General features: G+C 45.4%; 2 protein-coding genes across 2 annotated transcripts in view; one reads left to right on the top strand and one right to left on the bottom strand.

The window, feature by feature from the left end:
• Positions 1-9,432, bottom strand: part of hhat (hedgehog acyltransferase) — a 46,512-nt gene extending 37,080 nt beyond the window's left edge. The window contains 5 exon segments of the mRNA XM_076992075.1: positions 5,066-5,260; positions 5,380-5,493; positions 5,673-5,740; positions 8,558-8,697; positions 9,238-9,432. Coding sequence (XP_076848190.1) covers positions 5,066-5,260; positions 5,380-5,493; positions 5,673-5,740; positions 8,558-8,660 — 480 coding nt within the window. The 5' untranslated portion in view covers positions 8,661-8,697; positions 9,238-9,432.
• A 2,038-nt stretch (positions 9,433-11,470) lies between these two features.
• acss1 (acyl-CoA synthetase short chain family member 1) lies at positions 11,471-24,898 on the top strand. Its single transcript, XM_076992059.1, has 14 exons — positions 11,471-12,447; positions 12,727-12,823; positions 14,228-14,427; positions 16,194-16,369; positions 16,728-16,880; positions 17,531-17,678; positions 19,511-19,648; positions 20,813-20,905; positions 21,246-21,358; positions 21,715-21,841; positions 22,204-22,331; positions 22,443-22,506; positions 23,349-23,470; positions 23,646-24,898. Exons 1-14 carry the CDS (start codon positions 12,099-12,101, stop codon positions 23,808-23,810), a joined length of 2,073 nt encoding a protein of 690 aa, XP_076848174.1. The 5' UTR covers positions 11,471-12,098; the 3' UTR covers positions 23,811-24,898.
• The last annotated feature ends 268 nt before the right edge of the window (positions 24,899-25,166 follow it).

The following is a 25,166-nucleotide window of genomic DNA, read 5'->3' on the forward strand; positions in this document are numbered from 1 at the left end:
ACACACACACACACACACACACACACACATTCTCGGACACTGGACACTTCAGAAGAAGCCTCTGATCTTCTAGCTTAGTCTGAGGGACCTGGGGTGGGGGGGGCAGCAGATGTTTGTTCACTACACCCGCAGACATCTGCACAATACAAATGTGTGGTGTAGGAGCGCTCGGATGTGTTCCTCTGGATGATGCAGGATCTGGTGTTCCTGCACAAAATCATGGACGGCAACAAACGGTGGCTTACCTCAAGAAGCTACCAATCCGACTTATATTAGTACATGATTAATTTTATGATCTATGAAAGGCTTTAGTCAGAGCTGCAGGCCCTCGCCCAAATCATCAAGCACATTCCCACGTTCAGAAATCCATACGTGTAATTGAACGGGCCCGCGGAAGAAAGGACTGGAATACGGCGTCACGGAGACGCACGATTTACGTTCGTACACAGGGAAGCTGACACAGTCCTACTGCCACGAGCCTGGTTGCCTCGACTAACATAAATCCCTCTTTATTGCTCCATATATCATAGCAGTCCCAGGGTCAGAGTAATTACATTGTTACCATTACACCTGATGGGAAAGGGGGGAGAGCAAGAGAAAGTGAGAAGAACTGAAAGACAGAAACAGTGAGAGGAAGATGTAGAGATGACTACACAGCACTGTTGACTCCCAATGAACTGGGAAATCACACTTACCAAATATAAAACCATTCTAAAAGCCACCAATTCATCTTTATCACTGCAGATTCTGACTGCATAAGCCATACTGCTGAGACTGACCCAAACTGAGTCTGAGAAGGCGTGACGGAGGGTAGTGTGACGGTGTGTAGTGTGACGGTGTGACGGAGGGTAGTGTGACGGCGGATAGTGTGACGGTGTGACGGCGGATAGTGTGACGGTGTGACGGCGGATAGTGTGACGGTGTGACGGTGGATAGTGTGATGGTGTGACGGCGGGTAGTGTGACGGCGGGTAGTGTGACGGCGGGTAATGTGACGGTGTGACGGAGGGTAGTGTGACGGCGGGTAGTGTGACGGCGGGTAGTGTGATGGTGTGACGGAGGGTAGTGTGACGGCGGGTAGTGTGATGGTGTGACGGAGGGTAGTGTGATGGCGGGTAGTGTGACGGCGGGTAGTGTGACGGCGGGTAGTGTGACGGCGCAACACAGGGTAGTGTGACGGCGCGACGCAGGGTAGACGGCGCTTAACCACAGCACTGAAACAGCTTTACTCAGGGTAGTGAATGATCTACTAATATCGGCCGATAATGGGCTCGTCTCGTTCCTTATACTGTTGGATCTTAGTGCAGCTTTTGATACTGTAGACCACAACATTTTGCTGGATAGACTAGAAAACACAGTAGGTATTAAAGGAGTCGCACTCTCCTGGTTTAGATCATATTTAACTGACCGCTTCCAATGTGTAAGTGTTAATAATAAAACCTCTAAATCTGTCCAGGTTAAATATGGTGTCCCACAAGGGACAGTCCTAGGACCACTTCTATTCACACTGTACATGTTACCCTTAGGCGAAATTATGCATAAGCATGACATCAGTTTCCATTCCTACGCAGACGACACTCAGCTATATTTATCGGCAAAACCCGATGATTTAGGCGCAAACAGTAAGATTGATAAATGTGTAGAAGAGATAAAACATTGGATGCCGTGTAACTTTCTAGCACTAAATGCCGATAAAACAGAATTGATAATAGTTGGGTCTAGGGCTGCGAGAGACATGATACATAATGCAGCATTGAATCTACATTCTTTTACTATAACCCCCAGCGCAGAGGTAAAGAACTTGGGCGTCACAATAGACCCAGATCTCTCGTTCGATACACATATTAATAATATAACTAGGGTAGCGTTCTTTCACTTGCGCAACATTGCCAAAATTAGAAACATATTAAATATTAGTGATGCAGAAAAACTAATCCATGCATTCATATTCTCTCGTTTAGATTATTGCAACAGTCTCCTAGCTGGATGTTCTGGTAAATCGATAAACAAACTCCAGCTGGTTCAGAACGCAGCAGCACGAGTTTTAACAAAAACTAAAAAGTTTGATCACATTAGTCCCGTACTATCGTCATTACACTGGCTGCCAATTAGATTCCGTATTGACTATAAAATACTTTTATTAACATATAAAACGCTGCATGGCTTAGCTCCAGACTATCTTAGTGAACTTATTGAACAATATAACCCAGCGCGTTCACTTCGCTCGCAGGACGCAGGGTTATTAACTGTTCCTAGGATCAAAAAGATCACAGCAGGTGGAAGAGCCTTTTCTTTTAAAGCTCCACAATTGTGGAATAATCTTCCTGCCTCTATTCGGGACTCAGACACAGTCTCAATGTTTAAAACTCGATTAAAGACTCATCTGTTTAGTTTGGCCTTTGATTAATCTGTTACATATTTACTACATCTCGTATCTTTTCTCCGAGGTTCACCTGGAGAGTAACATTGCAGTCGGAGCCTACAACACCAGCATCGCTGCTCCGACACGGAATGAAAGCCTGGCGTTCATCAACAGACATTTACAGTGACAATATCATAACCCAGAACTTTCATTTTTACCTTTACTTAGTCTGATTGTGTGATTTGTGTGTGACTTGTGTATTTGTCTGTATTTTGTGTAATCTGTGTGTTAACGGGCCGCCCAATGGAGGATGGGTTCCCTTTTGAGTCTTGGTTCTCCCGAGGTTTCTTCCTATTTCCCACTATCTTAGGGAGTTTTTCCTCGCCACTGTCGCCCTTGGCTTGCTCATTAGGGTTCTGGACCCGTAGTATTGTTAACCTTTTAAATCCTGTAAGGCGCTTTGTGACAACATGTGTTGTGAAAAGCGCTATACAAATAAACTTTGATTGATTGATTGATTGTGTAACGGCGGGTAGTGTGATGGTGTGACGGAGGGTAGTGTGATGGTGTGACGGAGGGTAGCGTGATGGTGTGACGGAGGGTAGCGTGATGGTGTGACGGAGGGTAGCGTGATGGTGTGACGGAGGGTAGCGTGATGGTGTGACGGAGGGTAGCGTGATGGTGTGACGGAGGGTAGCGTGATGGTGTGACGGAGGGTGGTGTGATGGCGGATAGTGTGACGGCATGACGGAGGGTAGTGTGACGGAGGGTAGTGTGACGAAGAATAGTGTGATGGTGTGACGGAGGGTAGTGTGATGGTGATGGAGGGTAGTGTGATGGTGTGACGGAGGGTAGTGTGATGGTGTGACGGAGGGTAGTGTGACGGAGGGTAGTGTGATGACGTGACGGAGGGTAGCGTGATGGCGTGACGGAGGGACAGAGGGTAGTGTGATGGTGTGATGGAGGGTAGTGTGATGGTGTGACGGAAGGTAGTGTGCCCCAACAAACATATGTAACTAATGGGGTTTGGGTTCATGTTAAGCTGCAATTTGGCAAGATTATGTATTGTGCTTTTGTTCAGTACAGTATGAAGAAGTGATATTTTTCCTCTGGGGTTATAACCCAGGTAGGAAATGCCATTTTCAAAAATTAAAACACCTTAGAAAAAACACCTTAGAATGCTCATTCACATAATAAAAATGTATTCCTATAATGTGGACCAGACAGCCCCATTCAGTTACACACTCTGGCCTTTTCAAAATGTTTTACATGCCTTAGCTAATCTGTAGGAAGAGCTAGCTAGCATATCTGAGATGAACCTGTCGAGGCACCCAGTCATGTGACAGATAGCAGGGGAGGAGCAAAAGAAAGGAGAACCTGTCAATCAAAGTAATCAATAGACACACAGAAGCTTCCAGATCAGATACTGTCTTCTGTGTCCTCTCCTGACAAATGTTTAAGAACCACCGTCAGTCAGTTTCACCAGCTGATTAGACAGGAACAAATGGAAGGGTTGGGGAAAGCAAGTTTAACACTGTGTGTGTGTGTGTGTGTGTGTGTTTTAAATACTGAATTTCATTATTTTTACATCCAGTTGCAATTTGTTCTGTCTGGCTTCACAGAAGGTATTCCAGACTTTTCTGGAATTCCAGAGTTTCTGCATCTACAGATTTATGACATTTGAACGAGGGGTTACGTGACATCAGTCCTCCCCTCAGAGTGATGTGTGTGGGTGAGAGAGAGTGTGACAGAAAAAAAAGGGTGAAAGGATTTTAGATCTGAGACGAGACTGAATAACAGCAGCATACGCATCTCTTTGAAAGACTCAGGGGTGTGTGTGTGTGGGAGAAAAGAGTGTGAAGAGGAGAAAAATTGAGAGAGAACAAAGACTGAGCAAAAGAGGTAGAGGGCAGGAAGAAAGAGAAGGAGGGGGGGGCACCTAAGAGGCAGTCAGAGTGTGTCGGGCCACGTAGGTGGGGCTGAAAGCAGCTTTGCTAGCGGTGCACTTTACATTCTCCCAGCGCAGCACTGCAGACGGCCGCTCCGCTCCGAACGAGTCCTCCCCCTCGCCGTGAGCCCCGTTCTGCCCAACCAGACCATGGCGTAGCCCAGATCCAGCGATTAAACACGACCCCACGCCATCCTCCTGATATGTGCACAAACTACTGAATTACTGATTCAGCACTGGCTGCCCTTCCTGTGTGGAGACGTCAGTTTTCCTGGACAGCGAGGTTGACGGTATTAGCGGGTTTTAGCCAATGTCGGGCAGGCCTGCTGTGCATGGATGAACAATATGGGCATTAAAGTGTGTCCCAGTAGCTGAATAACTAGGTACTCCAACAAGAACCAGAAAGGCCGAACACCTGTACAGCGCCAATGTCTGCACATGGCCCCTCCCCTGCATCTCAGCAGGCATTCTGGGGGATTCTTCCTGGAAAAAAAACCAGGAACCTCGATGCAAAGGAAAACTGATAGGTTTGTCGTGTCTTAGGCCAAACCTTATTAAAACATTTGATGCCCGTCATTTCTAATCATGTACAACACACCTCTGCTGCACCTGTTAACGTGAGAGGAAGCTGTAGAAATCCTCCTTCCTCTGAAGCTTCTAGACACACACACACACACAAAGCCCAACAGGGCGATCGTTTAAGCCCCAGAAAAACCCGTGCAGCTGTTAAGCCATGGCAGGAAACCCAGAACACACCTGCACGTCTTGCAGGCTGCTGATATGCAGTGTGGACAGCAGCAGGATGGCACAACCCCATGAAAGGGCGGGGCTGCGTAGCTGAGCAACAGCCAATGAAATGCTGAGGTGAAGAATCAGAACAGCCACACCCTTGAAGCCCAGAAGCCACCAGGCCGACACCATGCCGTAGACTGTGAGGATGGCTTTTCGGTACTGTAACACACACAAACACACATACATGTGTATACACATACACCTTCAAAGTGAAGTAATTAAATAGAGGACATAGTTGATACCTGGAACACACATTGACAACATAGAGCAACTCTCACCTGAGGGATGTAAACCCCACACAGCCGAGAAACCACAGCATGACCAATCAGAGACCAGAAAAGTGAATACCAAGCCCACTCATTCCAGAAGCTCCACTCAAAATCCGTGGGGTCCTGAAGAGAAACACACACACACACACACACACACACACACACACACACACACAACTTTCTAGAAAACATTTAAACATTTAGCATGCCTTCTAAACTCGAGTTCACTTCGTTTCCATTTAACATTTCCCCCTACTTATTGGCTTATGAATTGTACAGTGTGAAGTGTGTGTATGTCACACCTTGTGGAAGCCCCAGATGAGGAAGCCCTTCTCCAGGTGAACCTCCCTGTCCAGACTCTTCTCGTGTTCTGCGGCACACAAATCACAGTGGTATGACATCACAGCATGGACACATTGTGTCAGATGGACACCCTCATGGAGACTGAAGAACAGGCCTCTCACCATAAAAGTAACGCCAGTCTAGGCCACTGGTGTCCCTTATGCACTGCCACTCATATGAGTAGGACGTGACATTACTCAAATGAGTTACTCAAAAAGCACAAAAACAGGACATGACATCACAGATATTAGGCATTAAAAGATCCGTGTCCATCATCAGACTCCACCCCAAGTCACAACATGGACAACCTGACACCACGGGGTGAGCTTGCTTCATGTCCTTTGGGGTGTGTCTAACCCGGACCCTAGAGCTAGGACACACACCTAGCCCAGAACCTTTTGTTTTTACACTAATAAGCTGTAAACATTGTACTGTGTGTGGCGTGATTCAAGAAGATCTGTACTATTATAGACCAATTAACATGCAGTGGTGTCTGCACCAAGCAATACATTACTCATTATAGATGTGTCGGTATACATGTACGTGTGTGTGTGTGTGTGTGTGTGTGTGTGTGTGTGTGTGTGTGTGTGTGTGTGTGTGTGTGTGTGTGTGTGTGTGTGTGTGTGTGTGTGTTATGCTGACAAATCAAAGGGAAACCCACAGCTACACCACAGGTTTTCTGCCTCCATCTCTCCTCTCTCATGTCTTTTACTCCCTCTCCTTCCTTGCGCTACACTGTCAGTCTCTCTTTCCTTTTCTCTCTCTCCCCTTCCTCTCTCTCTCTCTATCCTCAGGGAGCTCCCCTCATCACCTCGACAGAAGGCCCTTCTGCGTGGTGCATCAGCAGGCTGGGATCTGCATCACACAAACAATGAGAGACTAAGTAACGAAGAATTACAAAAACGAAAACCGAGAACAGGAACGGGCCCACAGCACCCCCTAGTGGCTGCAACGAGGTTGTGCTGTTGTGTTACACATCGTATCCATCTACCGGTATGAATTGAAAAAAGCTGAAAGACATCATGAATAAAAAATAAACAGGTATGTCTGAATGAAAGGCCACTTGTTTTCATTGATTCTATCAAATCATTTGAGTAATAAAAGTCGAGGACAATAGTGTGCTACTCGTGATCGCACTACTCAAACTCTATCTATGAACTGCACAAGAGCAGTATCGGACATCAATGTACCTATTTTCACGAGTGAACACACAAGTTAGTAAATGATACTGGAAGATACATACCAGAAACACAGGATTTGAGGCTGCCATGCTAGTAATACCCTTCTAGCCAACTGGTATGAACCACACATGAATTTTTCATTGCTACACTTTCAGTTACTAAAGACAGAGGTTTGATAGTAGCTGTCTAAAGCTGCCCAGAGAAACAAAACAACCTAACCAGGCAGTTGACCTCAGCGAACAACACTCCAGGATTCACACACTCTTACGGACTTTTTCGCTTTTCATGAAGGTTATTCAAATTTGGTTTAGAGAAGAAAAACAGAAGCGCAAACAGATCTGTAGACATACTTGTCTGTCTCATTGCCTCAATCACACACACACACACACACACACACACACACCCCTTTGTGAAGTAATCTCAAAACTCTGTATCTTGGTCTCTAAGCTGCCATCTGCCCAACCACTGTTGCAGTTAATTAAGTCCCAAAACAATAACGTGCTGCAGTCATAGCTCGTCCCCGGCCCCCCCCCCCCCCGGCCCCCACGGCCCCCGAGAGCACTTCTGCGCACACACACCGTCCAACAGCAGCAGTCTTTCCAGCCGCCTGGCCCGTGTTTGTGCCATCATCCTGGGACTGGCTTTCTCCTGATAGTACCCAGTCTCACTGACCACTGTTTTAGAGGCAGCTGTTTTAGAGGCAGCTGCTTTAGAGGCAGCTGTTTTCAGAACCCCGGCACATCACTCATCTGGAACCTTTGTGATCAAATGTGGCTTGGTAGAAAGCTAATTTGCATATTGTAGTCCTTGGCAACATTTAGATTGTAATTCTAATATATAATATAGGCTAATTTTGTAAGGCTAATATCGTGATGATAATAGTGATGGTCCTGCTGGAGTGTAACATCATTTGGTAGCAGGCTATTTCTGTACAGCTCCAGGAACAATCGCTTTATTCCTTCAACCCCCTGGAGAGATACACCAACACACCAAACCCTGGTCACGTCATGCCTATCTTGGTAAGGCTGGAGCGGCGGTGTTTCTGCTGGGACTGAAGCCTCCCCAGCTTATACTGCGGAGCCTGGAGGAGACATCATCTTCTTCAGAAAAACGCCCAGAACAGCTTAGCAAACCCCCCCCCAGACACTTAAATCGACACTTCCATGAACACAAAAAGCCCAAGCTGGGCAGGGGAGGAGGCGGGAGCAAACTCTGAGCAGGGTGACCGATAATGGTGTAGGGTTGATGGACTATGACATGACAGCAACACCAGTGGTTGAATTAATTGCGAGCTAATGAAAAATGTAATTCAGTCCGTGAAGCAAAACATCACAGGGCTGCTTTACACGATCTGTCTTCAGCCTGACCATAGACCCTGCAGCAGGTATTTAAACCACAGTCCTCCAGATCTTCACCTAGGAATTTACCCAGGAATCAACTGTGATGCCTTCAGACTGTTCAATTAGTAATTTCCCACGATTCTAAAGTTCAGGACCACTTTTGGACTTGAGGTCCAAATTCGAAAACCCATTCTGTAAGAGATGACCTTTGTGTTCAGCCGCTTAGCTGACACTTTCCCACGCCACTGGTTCAACTGGGCCCGGGGCAACAAGCCATCTGCTGGGGTCACGCCCCCCTGTATGACATGCAATGGATGTCTCTACCTTTAGAGAATCTGTGAAGCTGGTAGAATGAGTAGAGGTGGGAGGTGAAGGACAGGAACCAGTAGACAGCCATTTCCCACCAGGGCAACTCCGCCAGCTCCATCTTAGGAGAGAGGGCCCCGCCCTTCTCAGAGGGTGACCTACAATTTAAAATCACAGTTACTGGCTTTCATCTGTATAATTATCATGAAAGGAAAACTGACAAGGTATGCTTTGTGTACTTAAATCCTGCCTGGCACACTGTAAAACGTTTAGGCGTACTAATGAGAGTTGTTTGGCTTAAGTTCTATTTAAAGTTCTGCATAAGGTGGAATCAAAACACAGTAAAGGGAGAATAGGTTCAATATACTCAGGTGTGCGCGACAGAGAGAATATCGGCTACGCGTGGGAATATAACCTCCACACCGCGATCTACGGGAAAGCTAGTGGAAGGGACACTACTGCTCCACTACACCGGGCAGGTTTTGACGGGCATCACCCGCTAAATAAAACATTTTTGCAACGTGTCTGTTTGTGTGCACCGACCACACTCTTCTGCGTTTGTGAGCACAAATACGTGCTAAACACATTCACTCAACTCCTGAGTTATCGATAGCAGCCTGAAGAAAAGCAAACAGCGGTTCGCAAGGCGGAACAGACCGTCAGGAACATCCTTCAGCTCAGCGCGTTCTTCTACTCACGCGTGTTGACGAACGTGAACGTCCTCGCCGCAGACCGCGCGCACGTGTTTACCACAGCGGTCACGTCATCGCGTGGAATCCGCCAGAGCGCGTGGACGCGAAGGAACTCGATTTAAGATCGACCCGTTGCCATGGTTAACGTCGACGCCGACGCGTGCTGCTGCTCACGCGCATCGGATAAGCGCCACGCGCTCTCTGTAGCCGAGGGCTTTATCTGATCACATTGTTCAGCCCTCCAGCGTTTCTGCAATTATAGGTTATAAATTGTAATATATAAAGTATAATATGTATTTTACGTTTACAAATGTAACACTTCTATCATATGTAAAATATGTGAATTTTAATTTTATTCCTGATAAAAAAAAACAGTGACTCTTGCGTTTATGTCGTCACATCCGTCACAAAGTCCGCCAAATCTTACACGCCAAACAGCCTCTTTGGAAGTTAGCAATAAGTGTGCACCACGCCTCTTACAGCATTACTGTCTAATCTAACGTTATAATCAGATAGCACTTTGGTCTTGTGGACTTTCTCGAGAACACGTTAAGTCCACAATTCTGGAGTCGGAAGGATGCGGCCGGGAGCTTAACGCGAACACTGGCGCTACAATGTTTGTGGTTGTTAGTCACAGTTACTAGTCTCCGCTCCCGGGCATGTCCGCGCAATCATTTGTTTGCCCTGCGAAGCTCCGCCCAGCACTTCCGAGATTTGCTAAATAGATTTACTATTTTTCTTTTTTATAAAGAAAGTTAACTCCTAAGATACCGCCTCGTGAGGTTGATCTAATTGTATAATCGTGTTTCCACTTTTAAAGAGTCGAGTCATTGCATTGCACGAATACACTCACTGAACTAAGTAGCCTAAATATCTCCTGCAACTGATGTTATCCTATCCCACTGCACGGTTCTCGTGTTTATTTTAAGGGGCCTGCCGTCTTGTGTGCCACGTAATTGCATAACGGAAACAAAACAGACAAAACTCGCACTCCGCCCCGCGCCTTCTCCACGTGGACAGGTCCACAATATGATGCGGTGTCATGTGCTTTGAGCAACAGCAGGGACAGGGATGTCAATTCAAGAAACGTGAATTAAATGTAATCTTATAGCTGCAATAAACGAGGGTCTATATATAAAAAACTTGTCTAGACTAGGAAGGGGTAAAAGATGGATGTTGTATGTGAGGTCAGGGACGAGCACTGTCTGAACTGGAGCAGGATAATCTAGAGAGTCTGTGGGAATAACCTCCATCTCAAGAGCTACAAAGCTGTTGCACTTATATTACTAATAATGAAGACATTTGGATGCATGGTTCTTACGCCTGAAGACATCCTGGAACATTTGGACCACAGAAGTACATCTGCTGGATTCCTGCTTGAGAGCTTCAGCTCAGGTTTCAACACAGTTATTCCTGACTTATTACTGAGCAAAGTTTCCCAAACGAAGTTTGAGCAATGCATCTGTAAATGGATCCACCACGTCTTAACCAAATGAAAGCAACCGGTGTGAGGGGATCCATAGATCTCAAACTATGAATATTTCTGCACAGGTGCATTAGAAGATCAAAGAAGAACACTTCTCCCTGTTCACCACCACCAACAGCTTCTTGGTTAAACACTGAACTTTAAACCACTTTATATATCTGGTCACATACACGAAGATAGGAAGTAACAAGTGGAAGTAGACCCTGTCATCTTATTGTGCCTTCAACACCATTCAAACTGTGGTAATGATAATAGTCTTCAAGGAAATACCCCTTGCACTCTTTTCGTTGGTACTCAGGGCCCTAAACAATGTGCTGGAATCCAGGAGACGTCTAGGAAAGATCATCTCCAGATCACTCATGTGGGATGAGAGAAACACAAAGAAAGTTCAGAAGCACATATGTTTCTTGGTCGACCGTAATAAGCTGCAGTGCACATATTGTCCTTTAGCACCATTACCAAAACATACTGTGGCACTGTTTATACTGTTTTACAGCCCAGTCCATCAATCAGCAACAGTGAATTATCACTATTATAGTGAGCTGAGAAGGACATGGCCTGCACCATTCTATTTCCCGCAAAGCTTCACCAGACTAAAGCGGTAGAGCTGAACTCCAGGCCACAAGAATGTCTTCTGATTCCTCCCACCTTGGACATATTTCAGGAGCTGCTCTGTTGAGAACATATCAAGGCACTCAAAAAAAACTAACAGGCTTCTGGATAGTTCCATCTGAACGACCGTTCTCTCTTACAAAACCCACCTCTCACATTTATCCCTGGTATTCATATATAGCTCATGTTATTATCCCCCCTTGGTCTGTTTTATTTACTTTTGTAGCCACGCCATCCTTGTCAGAAAGGGGAATTAAAGCGGCTGTCTTTCTTTAAAATACCCACTAGGCGGAAGCAAGAGTTTTTAAAGAATTCAATGTCAAGACGTGGCGAGTGTGTGAACGCTGCTGGCCACATTATACTGGACTACCGCGGGGCTTTGGCATTAAAGCGATGTGCTTCCGCATTTTATCAAAGAATTAATGTCGCCACACTCGGATATTTTGGCGGCCAACTTCAGTGAGTGTGGTGAGTAAACATAGTTGGGCTAAACTTCTGGTAAATGTTTCCAAATGACGTTGATTTGTAAACTCTTGTGTTGTGAAACTGCGAGTGACACCAACGTCGGTGCTGCTGGATGAAGTCTGACGTGAAGCAGCCGAAGTGGACGGACTGATTCAGTTCTGTGACTGGACCACCAACTAAAAGTACCCCAGCCCAGTCTGGCCGCCCCACCTGGGCAAACCCGAGGAGAAACCTGAGGAGAAACCTGAGGAGAACCCTGAGGAGAAACCTGTTTTTACAATAGCACACTGCATGTGGACGGAAGATGGCTGCGCACATCAGCAAAACTTTTCTGAACGTTTTGAACAGAGGAAGTGTGTCTGTGGTGAACAAACACCACCACAGGAGCGTCTGGGTCATCTCGTCCTGCTGCACCAGGACCGTGTCCAGCATCAGTGCCGCCGAACCGGGTCTGACTCCACGCTTAAGCTCGCACCTCCACGGGAAGTCCTACACGGAATTACACGAGCTGTCATTGAGGGACCCCGAAACCTTCTGGGGCTCCATAGCAGGAGAGAGACTGACATGGTCCAAACGGTTCGAGCAGGTGAACGACTGTGATCTCGCCACCGGCAGAATCAACTGGTTCCTCGGCGGGCAGTTGAACGTTTCTGGTAACGCACCGTCGCCCTTCTCCTTATCTCCAGTCCATACACTAACTTAAAAAACCCACACCCATTTAACTGCTTAATGCCAAATGCAAATATAACCGAACTTTTCTGTAACATTTTATGTCTCTTTCGTGAGTGAAATAAGAAGTTCTGGGCCAAATGTCACGCATTTCTTACGCGTCTAAGACAGGAATCTGCTTTTGAGGGGACTTGTAAGTTTGAAGAATCGTGTGTGTGTGTGTGTGTGTGTGTGTGTGTGTGTGTGTGTGATTTGATTGACAGTGAACTGTCTAGATGTGCACGTTGCGCGGGATCCCGACAGGGTGGCGTTAATTTGGGAGAAGGATGAACCAGGCACCGAGGAGCGGGTTACATACAGGTTGGAAAATACATTAATGCAAATGTGTCTGTGAAGAGGCTAGAAATGCACTCTCCTCCACTCTAAGTTTGTTATTTACACAGTTGTGAATAACGGTACAGATATAAAAAACGTTGTGCAACAGTAAGGATCAGAATGGTTGATCAAAACAGCAAGAAAACCCCACAACCTTGATTAAACCTTTGCACACACTTGGAATCCCGTCAACTAGTTTCACGAGGTCACCATCTGGATCACTGCTGCTAACACTGTCAGCTGAGCATGTACTGTAATGCATCTCATTGGACTAATTCTTCCATTTAAAATGATCAAACTACTGTTTTGTAGTAGTTGTAGTAGTTTATTTTATAAACTGTCAAACTGCAGATGTTGTTATTAACAGGATATGGCACAAAGATGATGCATCACACACATGCAGTCATGGCTTTAAAACTCATATGTATCCTACCATATGCAAGAAACCATAATGGTGGTTGTGGAGTTGTCACAAGTTGATAAAAGTGTTGGGCTACACTTATCTAGCTCTGCTTGGAAACTAATCAAATCATGAATGATTGACCATGTTTCTTTTACTGTATAAGTGGCTAGCATTGTGTGACACTGTGGTCACATGATCAGTACTTTTGAGGGGGAAAAAGCACTGATAAAAAATTAAAAGCGTCAAAGTACTGAAGATTGTAAAGACTCACTAGTGAGGACTGTAAAGACTCAGATAGTAGTGAAGACTGTAAAATGAACCAAATAGACATGGCACATCTTCCTGGTTGGTAGCGTGAGCAGGAAAGATGACTTCACTGCAACACGTGAAGGGATAGTGGTCTGTCAGAGCGTGTGACACACACTGGAGGAACAGTGTGAGTGATCTCCAGGCAGAGCAGTGACTAATGTGTTCAGTACACGGCGTACCACACAAGCCTCTTTCTGAAACCCTGTTATTCATGCTCTGCTCATCTGAATTCCCAGCATATCTCGCCAAATTTCAGACAACTCAGAAATGACAGAGGGATGTTTTGTCAGGCCAGGGCAGCATAAGACAACTGTACCAAACATATAGACAGTCCATAAACTATTGTGAAAAGATTTGGTTGTACGGCATCTCAATTCCCACAGATTATAAATGTTTTTTATTTTTATTTTGGTTGTTGTTGTTGTGTATGCTGCAGTGAGGGTAAGATGTAACTTTCAAAGCATCACAGACACGTCAGTTTACTACATATAAAATTCTTTAATTAGCTCAGTAAAGGCACACATATGATTCATCACATAAGTGATTAAAATTCATTTAACCAAGTCCATTTATAAGAATTGTAAACTGAGAATATGTTTGTACTGGTACTTTCCCCAGTGTGTAATAGGAGTCTAGTATAATATTGCCCTCTGCTCCTCTTTTTGCCCTCTGCTCAGAGAGCTGCTGGAGGCAACATGCCGTCTTGCCAACACTTTAAAGAGTTACGGCGTGAAGAGGGGCGACCGTGTGGCCATCTACATGCCTGTCTCACCCATCGCCGTGGCCGCCATGTTGGCGTGCGCACGCATCGGCGCCGTGCACACCGTGGTGTTTGCCGGCTTCAGCTCCGAGGCCCTGGCTGGCAGGATCCAGGATGGTGAGTGGGGAGGGGCCTGACTCGGTGGGAGGGGCCTGACTGGGAGGGCGGGGCCTAACTCTCTGTGAGCATGACTCGGCTCAGTGAGCAGAATCGTTTGGCTTGAACTTTTATACTAACTCCAAGTTTAGTGGTGCCTGAGAGTATAAAAGGCCTGGTGGATCGGTTAATTTGAACAGGTTGTCTTGTGGTGTGACCGATGTACTGCCTGTCACTACAGCCGGAATGCAGCCTGTCCAGCTCAGGTGTCCGCTGGGACCAACAACAGTTTGTATTAGGACGTTAAAGCCCTGCATTCTTTACAGCGGAGAGAAAAAGAAAAAAATGTGTCGAATGCCTGTATTTGCAAAGTACATTTTGCAGTAGGTGTAAATGAGAAGGACAATGTGGGAGAGAATTTCCCGAGTTCATTCTGTATAGCTGACCAATCTTCACCAGTGCTGTCTCAGATAACTACTAAGTGTGTTTTCAGTTGATCAATATACAGCTATCTCTATAGTTTCTGCCCTCGCTGACCTTCCTGTGTTATAGCAGATAAGGAGTGTCATAGCGTAGCTCCAGGCTTTGAGTGGGACGGGTGGTCACATGCTCACTATTCCCGCGCTCATCTCTTACCATAACTGCTCGGACACGCATGTGACCCATTTGTGCAACAACCTTACACTAACTAACGGGCACTTTAATGAAGTCTGCACATAACTGGAGCCTCGTGTGTGAATGTTTAACCAAAAGCTGAAGAAGGGAAGGTTTTAGATCCACTCTATACTACTGGAAGAGACGTGCCCAGAACACTGTGTCCAGGGGGGGCACAGAGAGCAAGAATGTAAAAACATAAAAACTTAATGTTGCATGGACATTTGGCCAGTCTCCCACAAGGAAGAAAGATTTAAAAACTAAAATTGAAACCCATTCAGAAGTTAAGGCTTTGGATATATTCCCCTCAATGTTTGTAAGACAAAATGATATGTGTGTTTGTATATGTGTTACATTTGAAGGTCAGTACTGATAACCTGCCATGTCTTGATCTCTTTAGCAATGGCAAAAGGGTGTTTGGTATAATTCCTTCACTCTTACTACTTGCTGTGGTAGACAAGATAAGCTCCAGCAGGAGTGTAAAGGATCAGAAAGATGTTGACGGAAAAAATCCTGCAAATTCAAGGACAGCCAAAGAACATAAAACGTAGATTGAGTAATATTACGTGTAGGTCACAAGCTAGTTGTCAGGACAGTGGAACAAGATGTAGCCTATGATGTTGCCGTAGAGCCGGTCATGCTGTTATGATGTCACAATGGGTCACAACCTCAGCATTCCGCTCCCGCTAACTTTGGACCTCTGAAGATCTATTGTGCAGCCAAGTTGAGATGCTGCTACTGCAAATGGCCTCAGTAACACTTACTCAGCACCAAGTATTCCCATGCCCAGCATTTCCTCTGCACGGAAACCCTCCACTGCAGGTGTTCATGAGTGAACAAACTGAGCCGTGTGCTCTGTGCTCAGACTTTTGTGTGTTTTTGGTCCAACTTTTTTTTAACGACATAAGTGTAATTCTGTAATTGGATAGGATTTCCATTCCACATTAGAACTAATTTGTTCCAGTGTCAGTTTACTCTTTATACGCCTGTCACTGACACAGATTTGGCTCCTCTCTGATAACTCGTTATCCACTCCGTCAGTAGTGTCAGTAGTGTCAGTAGTGTCAGTGAACCCATTCCATCCCATTCATTCCCCCTCTCTGTTCTTTTCCTACATACACACCCGGACACAGCCCAGTGTAAAGTGGTGATCACGTGTAACCAGGGCGTCAGGGGAGGCCGGCTCATCAACCTGAAAGCCACAGTAGATGCGGCGGTGGAGAGCTGTCCCTCAGTGCAGCGTGTCCTAGTGGCCAGGAGGACCGACAACCCCATCTCAATGGGCAAGCTGGACACACCCCTAGAGGAAGTGAGGATACTAGGGCCTTATTAGGAAGCATATATCCTCATAGTATTATTAGTAATATTATAATTGTATAATAAATGCAGCATATTCTTAAATGTACAAATTAACGATTTATGTTTTCAGTATCCCTATATTATTCAGCATCCCTATATTATATTAGTTCAGGTTCATAAGCATCATATTAATCTATCTTTTTCCCTGTCTGTCTCTCTACGGGGGGGGGGGGGGGGGGGGGGGAGCCAATCCCAGCATTTCTTTTTCCATGTCTCTCATTGCTGTCTCCCTCTCTGCTTTGCACCGCACCTTCCTTTATTTCTCAATGTTTTGTTCACACACACACCCCACCCCACCCCACCCGCAGGCCATGGCGAGTGCGTCTCCCGAGTGTGCCCCAGAGCCCATGGCCAGTGAGGACATGCTTTTCCTGCTGTACACCTCGGGCAGCACAGGAAAACCGAAGGGAGTGGTTCACACGCAGGCTGGCTACCTCCTCTACGCATCCGTCACTCACCAGGTGCTCCGCCTCCCCTCCTGTTGTTTGACACATGGCACAGGTGCCTGAGAGCTACACACATGATCCGGATAGTTTTGGATCACAGTAAAAAAAAAAACACACAGGGTATAAGTACACAGTGAAATGAGGATCTAAACAAGACACAGCTGGGAACAATGACAAGGGGGTGGAGTTACAAATGACAAGGGGGTGGAGTTACAAATGACAAGACTGGCAACATGGAACACGAAAACAAAAGCACATGACAGGAGACTGAAAACCAGGAAATGACAGACAGGGGTATTATGTGTGTGTGGGTGTGTGTGTGTGTATGCCCATGCATATGTATGTGTGTGTGTGTGTGTGTGTGTGTGTGTGTGTGTGTGTGCAGAGTGCAGGCTTCCTGGTAGTGTGTACAGTTTCAACAAGTCTCGGTACGTTGGACATCCAACTGTTATCGTGTCCACAAACAAACAATGCAGACTCCAATGGGCTCCATCAGAAGAACATTTCACCAGGCTTAAATCAATCATGAAGAGCGTGCTCTTGATTTCATGGGTGTCACATGTAAGCTCTCGGCAGGTGTGATTTCCTGCTCTTCAGCACTTTGCAGGGAACATCAGTGGCCATGTCAGCATGTCGGACCCCTAATCACATTCGTGTGTTCCCAGCACGTGTTTGACTACTCCCCGGGCGATGTGTTCGGCTGCGTGGCTGACATCGGCTGGATCACGGGCCACAGTTACGTTGTGTACGGCCCACTGTCCAACGGCGCCACCAGCGTCCTATTCGAGAGCACGCCCACCTACCCCAACCCCGGTAAGACGGCTAATCTCACTCTGCGTCTCATAAAGAAGAATTTTTCCAAGAGAAGGAAGATTGTTGCACTTCTGTCCTACCGGGCCAGCTTAACCTATTAGTTTCAGTTACACAACTCGAATATCCTACATTGTGATAAACCAAACAAGGAACATCGCACACCATGTAATAACATCCAAGAAATTATTGCTATCATATTTCCCAGTATTGCCAGGTTGGAGTATTCTTTATTGACACTGTTAAAATTGTACTGCTATCTTTTCTTGGGTCTCTGTGTGTAAATTGTGGTGTTACTCCATAGATTGATAGTAGAGTGATAGTGTGGGGTGTGTGTGGGGGGGGGGGGGGGTCTGTCTTATCAAACGCTATCTGATGGGCTGCAGCCCTCTAGGAGTGTGCCACCCATTGGTCATGGCACATGCTAACAAAGCACAACGACTTGTCCATAGCTAGCACTGAACTAGCTAACACACTAAACGTTTCAAAAACCGTGTTTTTATTTGTTTGTTTGTTTGGCTAGATACAAATAAGTACATTATCTGGTGATTTAATCAGAGGTGTATAATCCAGGTTCCGAAAGTAAAAGTCCTCACCAGGATTTTGCTCAGGCTTTCTGGATTGTGTTGATTCCACTAATTTTACCTGGATTGCACTAACTAGAAAATCTAGCAAGCTTGAGCAAAATCCTGGTGAGGACCTGGTGGGTTTTCTGAACATGGATTATAGACCTCTGGATTTAATACTGTAACAAAGCTTTTAATTAATGTATTAATACATAAATGAAGGGGTTGGACATTCCTCTGCTGGGGAGATCGCGTGGTTGGTGTGATGTGGAGTTGCACGTTAAGCTGCGCTAACGTAGAACTGCGCACGGTGTTTCGGGTCCCGTCGGTTCACCATTAGTACAGAGACATTAGTGAAAACTTCCAAATAGCTGAGAGCTGCATTTTTATTGCCGCCTTGACTCTGAGGTGAACTGCTGAGGGAGAGTCAGTGTGAAGGACCTTGCCGTAAACAGATGGCACATCTCTTTTATGGCCCATAATGGTGTATGACTTGAGACTATAAAAGTCTTGCCAGCGTATGTGGTAGTGTAGCAGTAATTGTCCACACTGAGAGGCTTTTTTATCTGTATCCTCAGCAGAATGTGGTCCTTGCGCAATCCGCATAGCCATGTGCTGCTTCCCCGAGTCATGTGACTTCCAAATTGTATTTGATGTGTTTTTAGGGGCCTCTTGAAACGATGGTTACCATGCTTAGATCATTAGCACATCAGCGCTGCGGTAGTGTTTGTAACTCTATGGAAAACAAGTGTGTGATCAACTCGAGCGTTTAGATTCTACATTTTAGTGATGATTAAAGGTCACCGTTTTTACATTATACCTCATTATAGTGATATAATGCATTATATGATACGCATTCTTATTTTCAACACCAATTTTCCTGTTTTCTAGAGAAGAATGTACAAAATCACTATTTGAGTGTATTTTAGTTTAGAAAAATTATAAGTTTAGCTGTTGATTTTCTTATTTTGTCTTGGTTCCGTTTCTGCATTAGTGGGTATATCTGCACTCAGGGTGTTTGCATGGCCGCAGGGCCCTGATCCTGGGGTGCTTGGCCAGGTGTGGAAGGTGACCATCAGCTGGAGGGGATCTGGCCCCTGACCCCTGACCCCTGACCCCTGACCCCTGACACGAGCCCATCAGCCCTGCTCACTCTTGGGGCCCATTCACCTTCACTTTTTACCCATCTGCACTGGCAGCGTTTGTGGGGCAGCTGAACTCTGTGTGGTACCAGGTTGGTACGGGGAGATTAACCAGTTCTACGCGCAGGTCGGTACTGGGAGACGGTGCAGCGGTTGGGGATTAACCAGTTCTACGGAGCGCCCACAGCCATCCGGCTGCTGCTCAAGTATGAGGAGAGCTGGGTGAAGAGGTACGATAGATCTTCCCTCAAGACTCTGGCCTCAGGTGAGGGGGAGAACAATCACACGCATCGCTGTGTCTGGCAGAAACACAAAGGGCTTCTGTGCCAGCCGTCCTTTACATCTCACTTACATTTCTGGAAGCAATTTATGATGAGTGGGAAATAGAAAAATGACTTGCAAGTTACTTGCAAAACAGCCCACGGCTCCACAGGCAGGTGTTATGTTCACCTGTAAAGTTCTGCATGTGTGTATATATACACACACACTATGAAATGTGGTCAGGTGATGACATTAATGATGTGGTTAATATGGATAGAAACAACTGAAAATGATGCACCTTTCTGCTGGTTATAATACAGTTACCATACTCACTATTGTAAGAAGCCTATTCATGTTTTCAGGAGCTTTTTTATATAAGCAACATGTTTCATTAGTTAATCTGCATTGGATATTAATAGTGCTGTTTAAAATGTTGTAATTCAAACAGCATAAAGATGGGGGCGGTGAAGGTTTAGAAGAAAGCTGTATTATGGGTGGCCAGGCTGGGTGACCGTTGTCTTGGTTACATAAGAACTTTTCTTGGATTTTATTGAGTGCGGCCATGGAAACATGGAGGTCTGGAGCAGCACGCCTTGATCCAGTGCCAGTGAAACTAGGACACTCTGCAATTAGCCACTGCATGGGCATCTCGGCTTTCCTTGGCATTGGTCACACCTTTTTTGTGAGGAGGAAAAATCTCACGTTGTTTGTGAAACAACATTGGGGAGGAGCTGCATATTAGAACTGAACAATGAGGGTGAATATACTCCCGTGTTCACATAGCTCCCTGTGGCGTGTAACATATTTGATGTGACACTTTTAAAGATGGGCGTCCATTATTTTAAAGCGCTCATTTGCATATTGCGGCCTTCTGAGGTACCAGCATTGCCACGGCCGACACTGCAGTAGTAACAGATATTAAACAGATGATATATTGTACAGACCTGTTGTGCACTGGTTAGATGAAGGGACCGTCTGCAAATAGTCAGAATCAGTAAAAAAGGGCATATGTTAAATAAAGTATAAATTCCCTGTCTCTGAGCTCCGTGACTCGACTCCATAACTGTGTTGTCATTCCTACTGTGTTTACCACTGATTTCTGAGCAGTGAAATTATGAATAGAGTCCATATCCTCATGCAGGTCCCTTCATGTCATTTGTTTTCTCAGTGGGCGAGCCCATTAATCATGAAGCGTGGGAGTGGTTCTACAATGTGGTAGGAGATGCACGATGCCCCCTAGTGGACACTTGGTGGCAGACAGGTAATGAAGTTGGAGAGCTGTCAGCCTGATGATATTTGAAAGCCACCTTAACTACACTTAACACTGGTGACCATAACATATAACACATATAATATGCCTGTGTAATCAATGTGCATTGTAGACACTTGCTGTGTCCTTGTTCACACTTGTTATAGTAATAGTGTGTTAGCAGAATGCCTACACCCAAAATGTTTCTATTAACGAGTGATATCGGGTTGCTGGCGGTGTTGGTCACACTAACCTGGTTAACGATAAATGCAGGTCCGTCAGGACCAGCTTGGGTCTAAGGTGGATGTTCCAGATATTTGCAGTGTCACATTTCCCATTGGGTCACCCACAGAGACCGGTGGGATTTGTATCGCACCTCGTCCTGCCCACGAGGGGGGCGAGATCCGGCCCGCCATGGCCATGAGGCCTTTCTTCGGCATCCAGCCCGCCCTGATGGGAGAGAAGGTAACCTCCGTTCCTCAGAGCCTGTCCTTCAGGTAGAACAGGGGGCTATGAGTGAAACGATAGATTAAAGTAGGAGTAGGATGAGTAGGATGAAATGATCCTCGCTGTTGGACCACAGGCCCTCTGCTTTAATAGCATAACTGTTTATTTGTACATCCCATATATGATGAGATTATAGACTACAGTTTCATAATCAGTGTAAAGGGACACTAGCGATAGGTTTCTTCACATGTACCCAGTGCTACAAATGCAGCCAGGAACTTGATGAATGATGATTGAGAGGGATGTGTTTCATTTCGTAGCTGTTCTTGACTTAATCAGTCATTTTAGTACTCTTTTATTTTTGATGCAAACAGGGGCAGACCGTAACAGGAAATGATGTCAACGGAGCTCTCTGCATCAGCAAACCGTGGCCAGGAATGGCCAGGACCATATTTGGAGACCACCAGAGATTTGTGGAAGCATACCTTAAACCCTACCCTGGTAAGTGCATTAGATTTGTGCATGCGTACCTTAATCCCTTCCCTCATAAGTACACTAGATTTGTGGATGTGTACCTTAATCCCTACCCTGGTAAGTCCACTAGATTTGTGGATGTGTACCCTCAGTTGAAAAGCTTATGCAACCTTCTAAAGTGTTATTTTTGGCCTTCTTGCATGGCAACCCTCCTGAACAGACCTCAGAACAGAAGATAACATTTCACTTTGAAGCTTTACTATAAAATTGAAAAGCATCTTTTGCAGCCATTCTAGTTTTTGAGTATACTGCTTAATAATTAAAGCTGAAAATGAAGTGTTAAATGAGGTACAAAGTCTTCAGCGTGTGTATCCCATTGTTCGGTCTAGGTCACTATTTCACGGGTGATGGAGCATATCGAACTGAGGACGGGTACTACCAGATCACGGGACGGATGGATGACGTCATCAACATCAGTGGCCACCGACTGGGAACAGCTGAGATTGAAGATGCCCTGGTGAGCCCAGTGATAGTTAATGAACCTGGAACGAGGCTTTAATGCATAAATCATCAGCACATCGCAGTCATTGTTTTGCACATCTGATCGTTTGATCCCTTCCTGCTGCAGGACGCACACCCAGATGTCCCTGAAACCGCCGTCGTCGGCGTTTCTCATGATATTAAAGGAGAGGGTGAGGCGGTCATGGCACCATCCCTTTAACTATACATTCACGTGTTCTTTCATTCATGCATCCATCCAGTTAATCATGCTGTTGATCATCCAACATTTATCATTGAGTCCTTCATCCACTCATCCATCCGTTCAGTTATTTATCCACCCACGTACTCATCCCTCCCCCCTCGGTCATTCACCCTCATGTCACACGAGGAGGGCGGACACCCTTGGCGCTCCCTGCACTGAGATCTTGGCGCAGAGTCAGTTTACAAATTAAGCTCCTAGTAAACATCTATTCAGCAGATCCCACATGCAGTGGTAAACAAGCCGTGTTCTCCCATGCTGATATGCTAAACTTTACCATCGCATTCGGTGTTCAGAGTTCCAGTTAAATTATGTGTTTTGAACATGCATATTTTTCTAAATATGAAGTTGCATAAACTGAAGAAAACACCTGTGTCTTCCACAGTGCTTCTAAGCTAATTTAGGGAAACTTGTCTCAGTGAGATCTCCTTTGGGATGGAGGCCTCTGCATTAGGTCAAATTGATCTGCTACTGTCATCTAGTGACAGTTGTGTGGTACTGAACACTGGACGCTAATAGCAAAAATAAATGTGCATATTAATATTAATATTGTGCATATTAATATTTGGTGTCAGATGTGTTGATATGAAGTCAACATAAAATCACTGCCTTGACTTATGCGAGATATTTCTGGGTATAACCGCTTATCCAGATGGTTAAGGGATTCGGGTCGAGACCAAAGTGGGAGCGGGAGCGGTGATTGGCTGGGATTAACCCCTCCTCTGCTCATTATGATGTCATAGATTGTGTCATCTTGTATCTCTTTATTGTCAGTTCCGTTCGCGTTTGTGGTGCTGAAGGAGAAGGCGATGCAGGAACAGGAAGTGGTGCTGGAGGAACTCAGACGCCTGGTGGCCACCAAGATCGCTAAATACGCCGTGCCCGATCACTTCCTGGTACGAATGACCTAGATATCGCTCGTGAAGCAGCGTCATGTCCATCGCTCTCTCTGCTGTGTTGAAGTAGTTGTGCTGTTTTTCAATGATGCCATGTACTATATTCTGGGTCATGCATGCGTGTCAACACTGACGTGACGGGGATGTTTGTGATTGGCCCGTCACTGTGTCTCAGGTGGTTAAACGTCTTCCGAAGACTCGCTCGGGGAAGATCATGAGGAGAATCCTCCGAAAGATTGCCATGGACCAGACAGACAGCCTCGGTGACGTTTCCACTTTGGACGACCCCTCTGTCGTCATGGAGATCATTCAGGCATATAAACAGACGTTCAGGGGGTGACGTGTAGACCATTCCTTATGATCATGTTTAAGTCATGTGACATCCATGTAAACAAATATTACATACGATGTTTTGGAGATTTGGGTATGGGAAAATGTGTCGTAGTCTGTGATTCCAATACTTCGTGATATCCGAGTTCCACATTCACACCAGGTGATTTGTGTGGACACACTCCTCAGGTGTTAAATTAGGCTGATTTTACTGTGATTAAAAAAAATTACATATAAAGTGTATACTTGTAGCATTCGGCAAGCCGTGGTTTACTTGTGAAGTGTCAAAAAAAAGTGTGAATTCACATGCAAGTCTTTGTTTCAACAGCACGTCTTTCAACAGTGCTGATAGAGGTCGGGTTTCACTGAGGTGAAAATCCAGTCTTAGTCCGGTCTTAGTCCTCCCACTTGATTCAGGTCAAGAAAATGGTTTATCATCAGCTGATGAGTTGAATCAGGTGTGATGGGTTAAACACTAAATCCTGCAGAGGTGTGATACGCTCATACCATGTTGCATTTGCAAAGCAGCAGCCTTTTTAGTCAGGGCGACCTTCACAAAGTCAGCAGTGAAGTAACCTTCATTGAGCATGTGTGTTTCTTTAGGTGCTAAAGCATGGAGCTCTCTAACCACTCTGTTTGCCTTCAGCTTTGCTGGCCAACCAAACCGAACCCATGAAGCTTCACCAGCATTAAAAAGGCAACGCGATACTTTTGTATTCGTTAAATAATTATATGCTGATTTTTATTTGAATAATTACTGTGTGCTATTAATCAAATGGATAAAGTTCTTTTAATATGTCTTAGTTTTATGATTTTGACAAGTCGTTTGTGTTGGGAGTACAGCATCGGTATTTCCAGCCGACTTCTATTTGTACAGAACCTCTCGTGCCTTTACAACCTGAATGTGAAGCGGAGTAATTGTTTTATAATTACATATAGCATTATGCACATTTTGTACTACAAATATACAAGGTCTCAGAAATGAACATTTCAACTACTTGTGGATAAGACCCGGGACATCCAATGTGTGGAGCATTGTGAATTTAAAATGTGCAATGTCACATTGACAGTGTTCAATAAAGTTTCCATTTGAAGTCATGATGATTAGAGAATAATCTTTACAAATAAAAAAATATACATTCACTGAACTGAATGGTATTCCCACCTAACACCAGCGACTATGTTCAGGAATCAGTATATGCGCCAGTAGGGGGCGCTCAACCTCTTTATAATGTATGATGGAAGTATTCGAGATAAACTGCGCCTCAACTTGATGGTCAGCGAGAGTTGTCTACTGTTGGAATTGCAAAGGAAATATACAAAAAAATTTTTGAATAATGTATACGTTTCCTGTGGGAGCATAAAA

Source organism: Brachyhypopomus gauderio, unplaced genomic scaffold (assembly GCF_052324685.1).
Source record: "Brachyhypopomus gauderio isolate BG-103 unplaced genomic scaffold, BGAUD_0.2 sc89, whole genome shotgun sequence".
NCBI lineage: Eukaryota > Metazoa > Chordata > Actinopteri > Gymnotiformes > Hypopomidae > Brachyhypopomus > Brachyhypopomus gauderio.

What these genes read in the sequence shown, in the direction of transcription:
- acss1 (XM_076992059.1), top strand. Translation starts at nt 12,099, where the DNA reads ATGGCTGCGCACATCAGCAAAACTTTTCTGAACGTTTTGAACAGAGGA. An exon ending in CGGGCAGTTGAACGTTTCTG is followed by an intron (nt 12,448 to 12,726) that starts GTAACGCACCGT and finishes TTTGATTGACAG; the next exon opens with TGAACTGTCTAGATGTGCAC. An exon ending in GCCCACCTACCCCAACCCCG is followed by an intron (nt 17,679 to 19,510) that starts GTAAGACGGCTA and finishes TTCTACGCGCAG; the next exon opens with GTCGGTACTGGGAGACGGTG.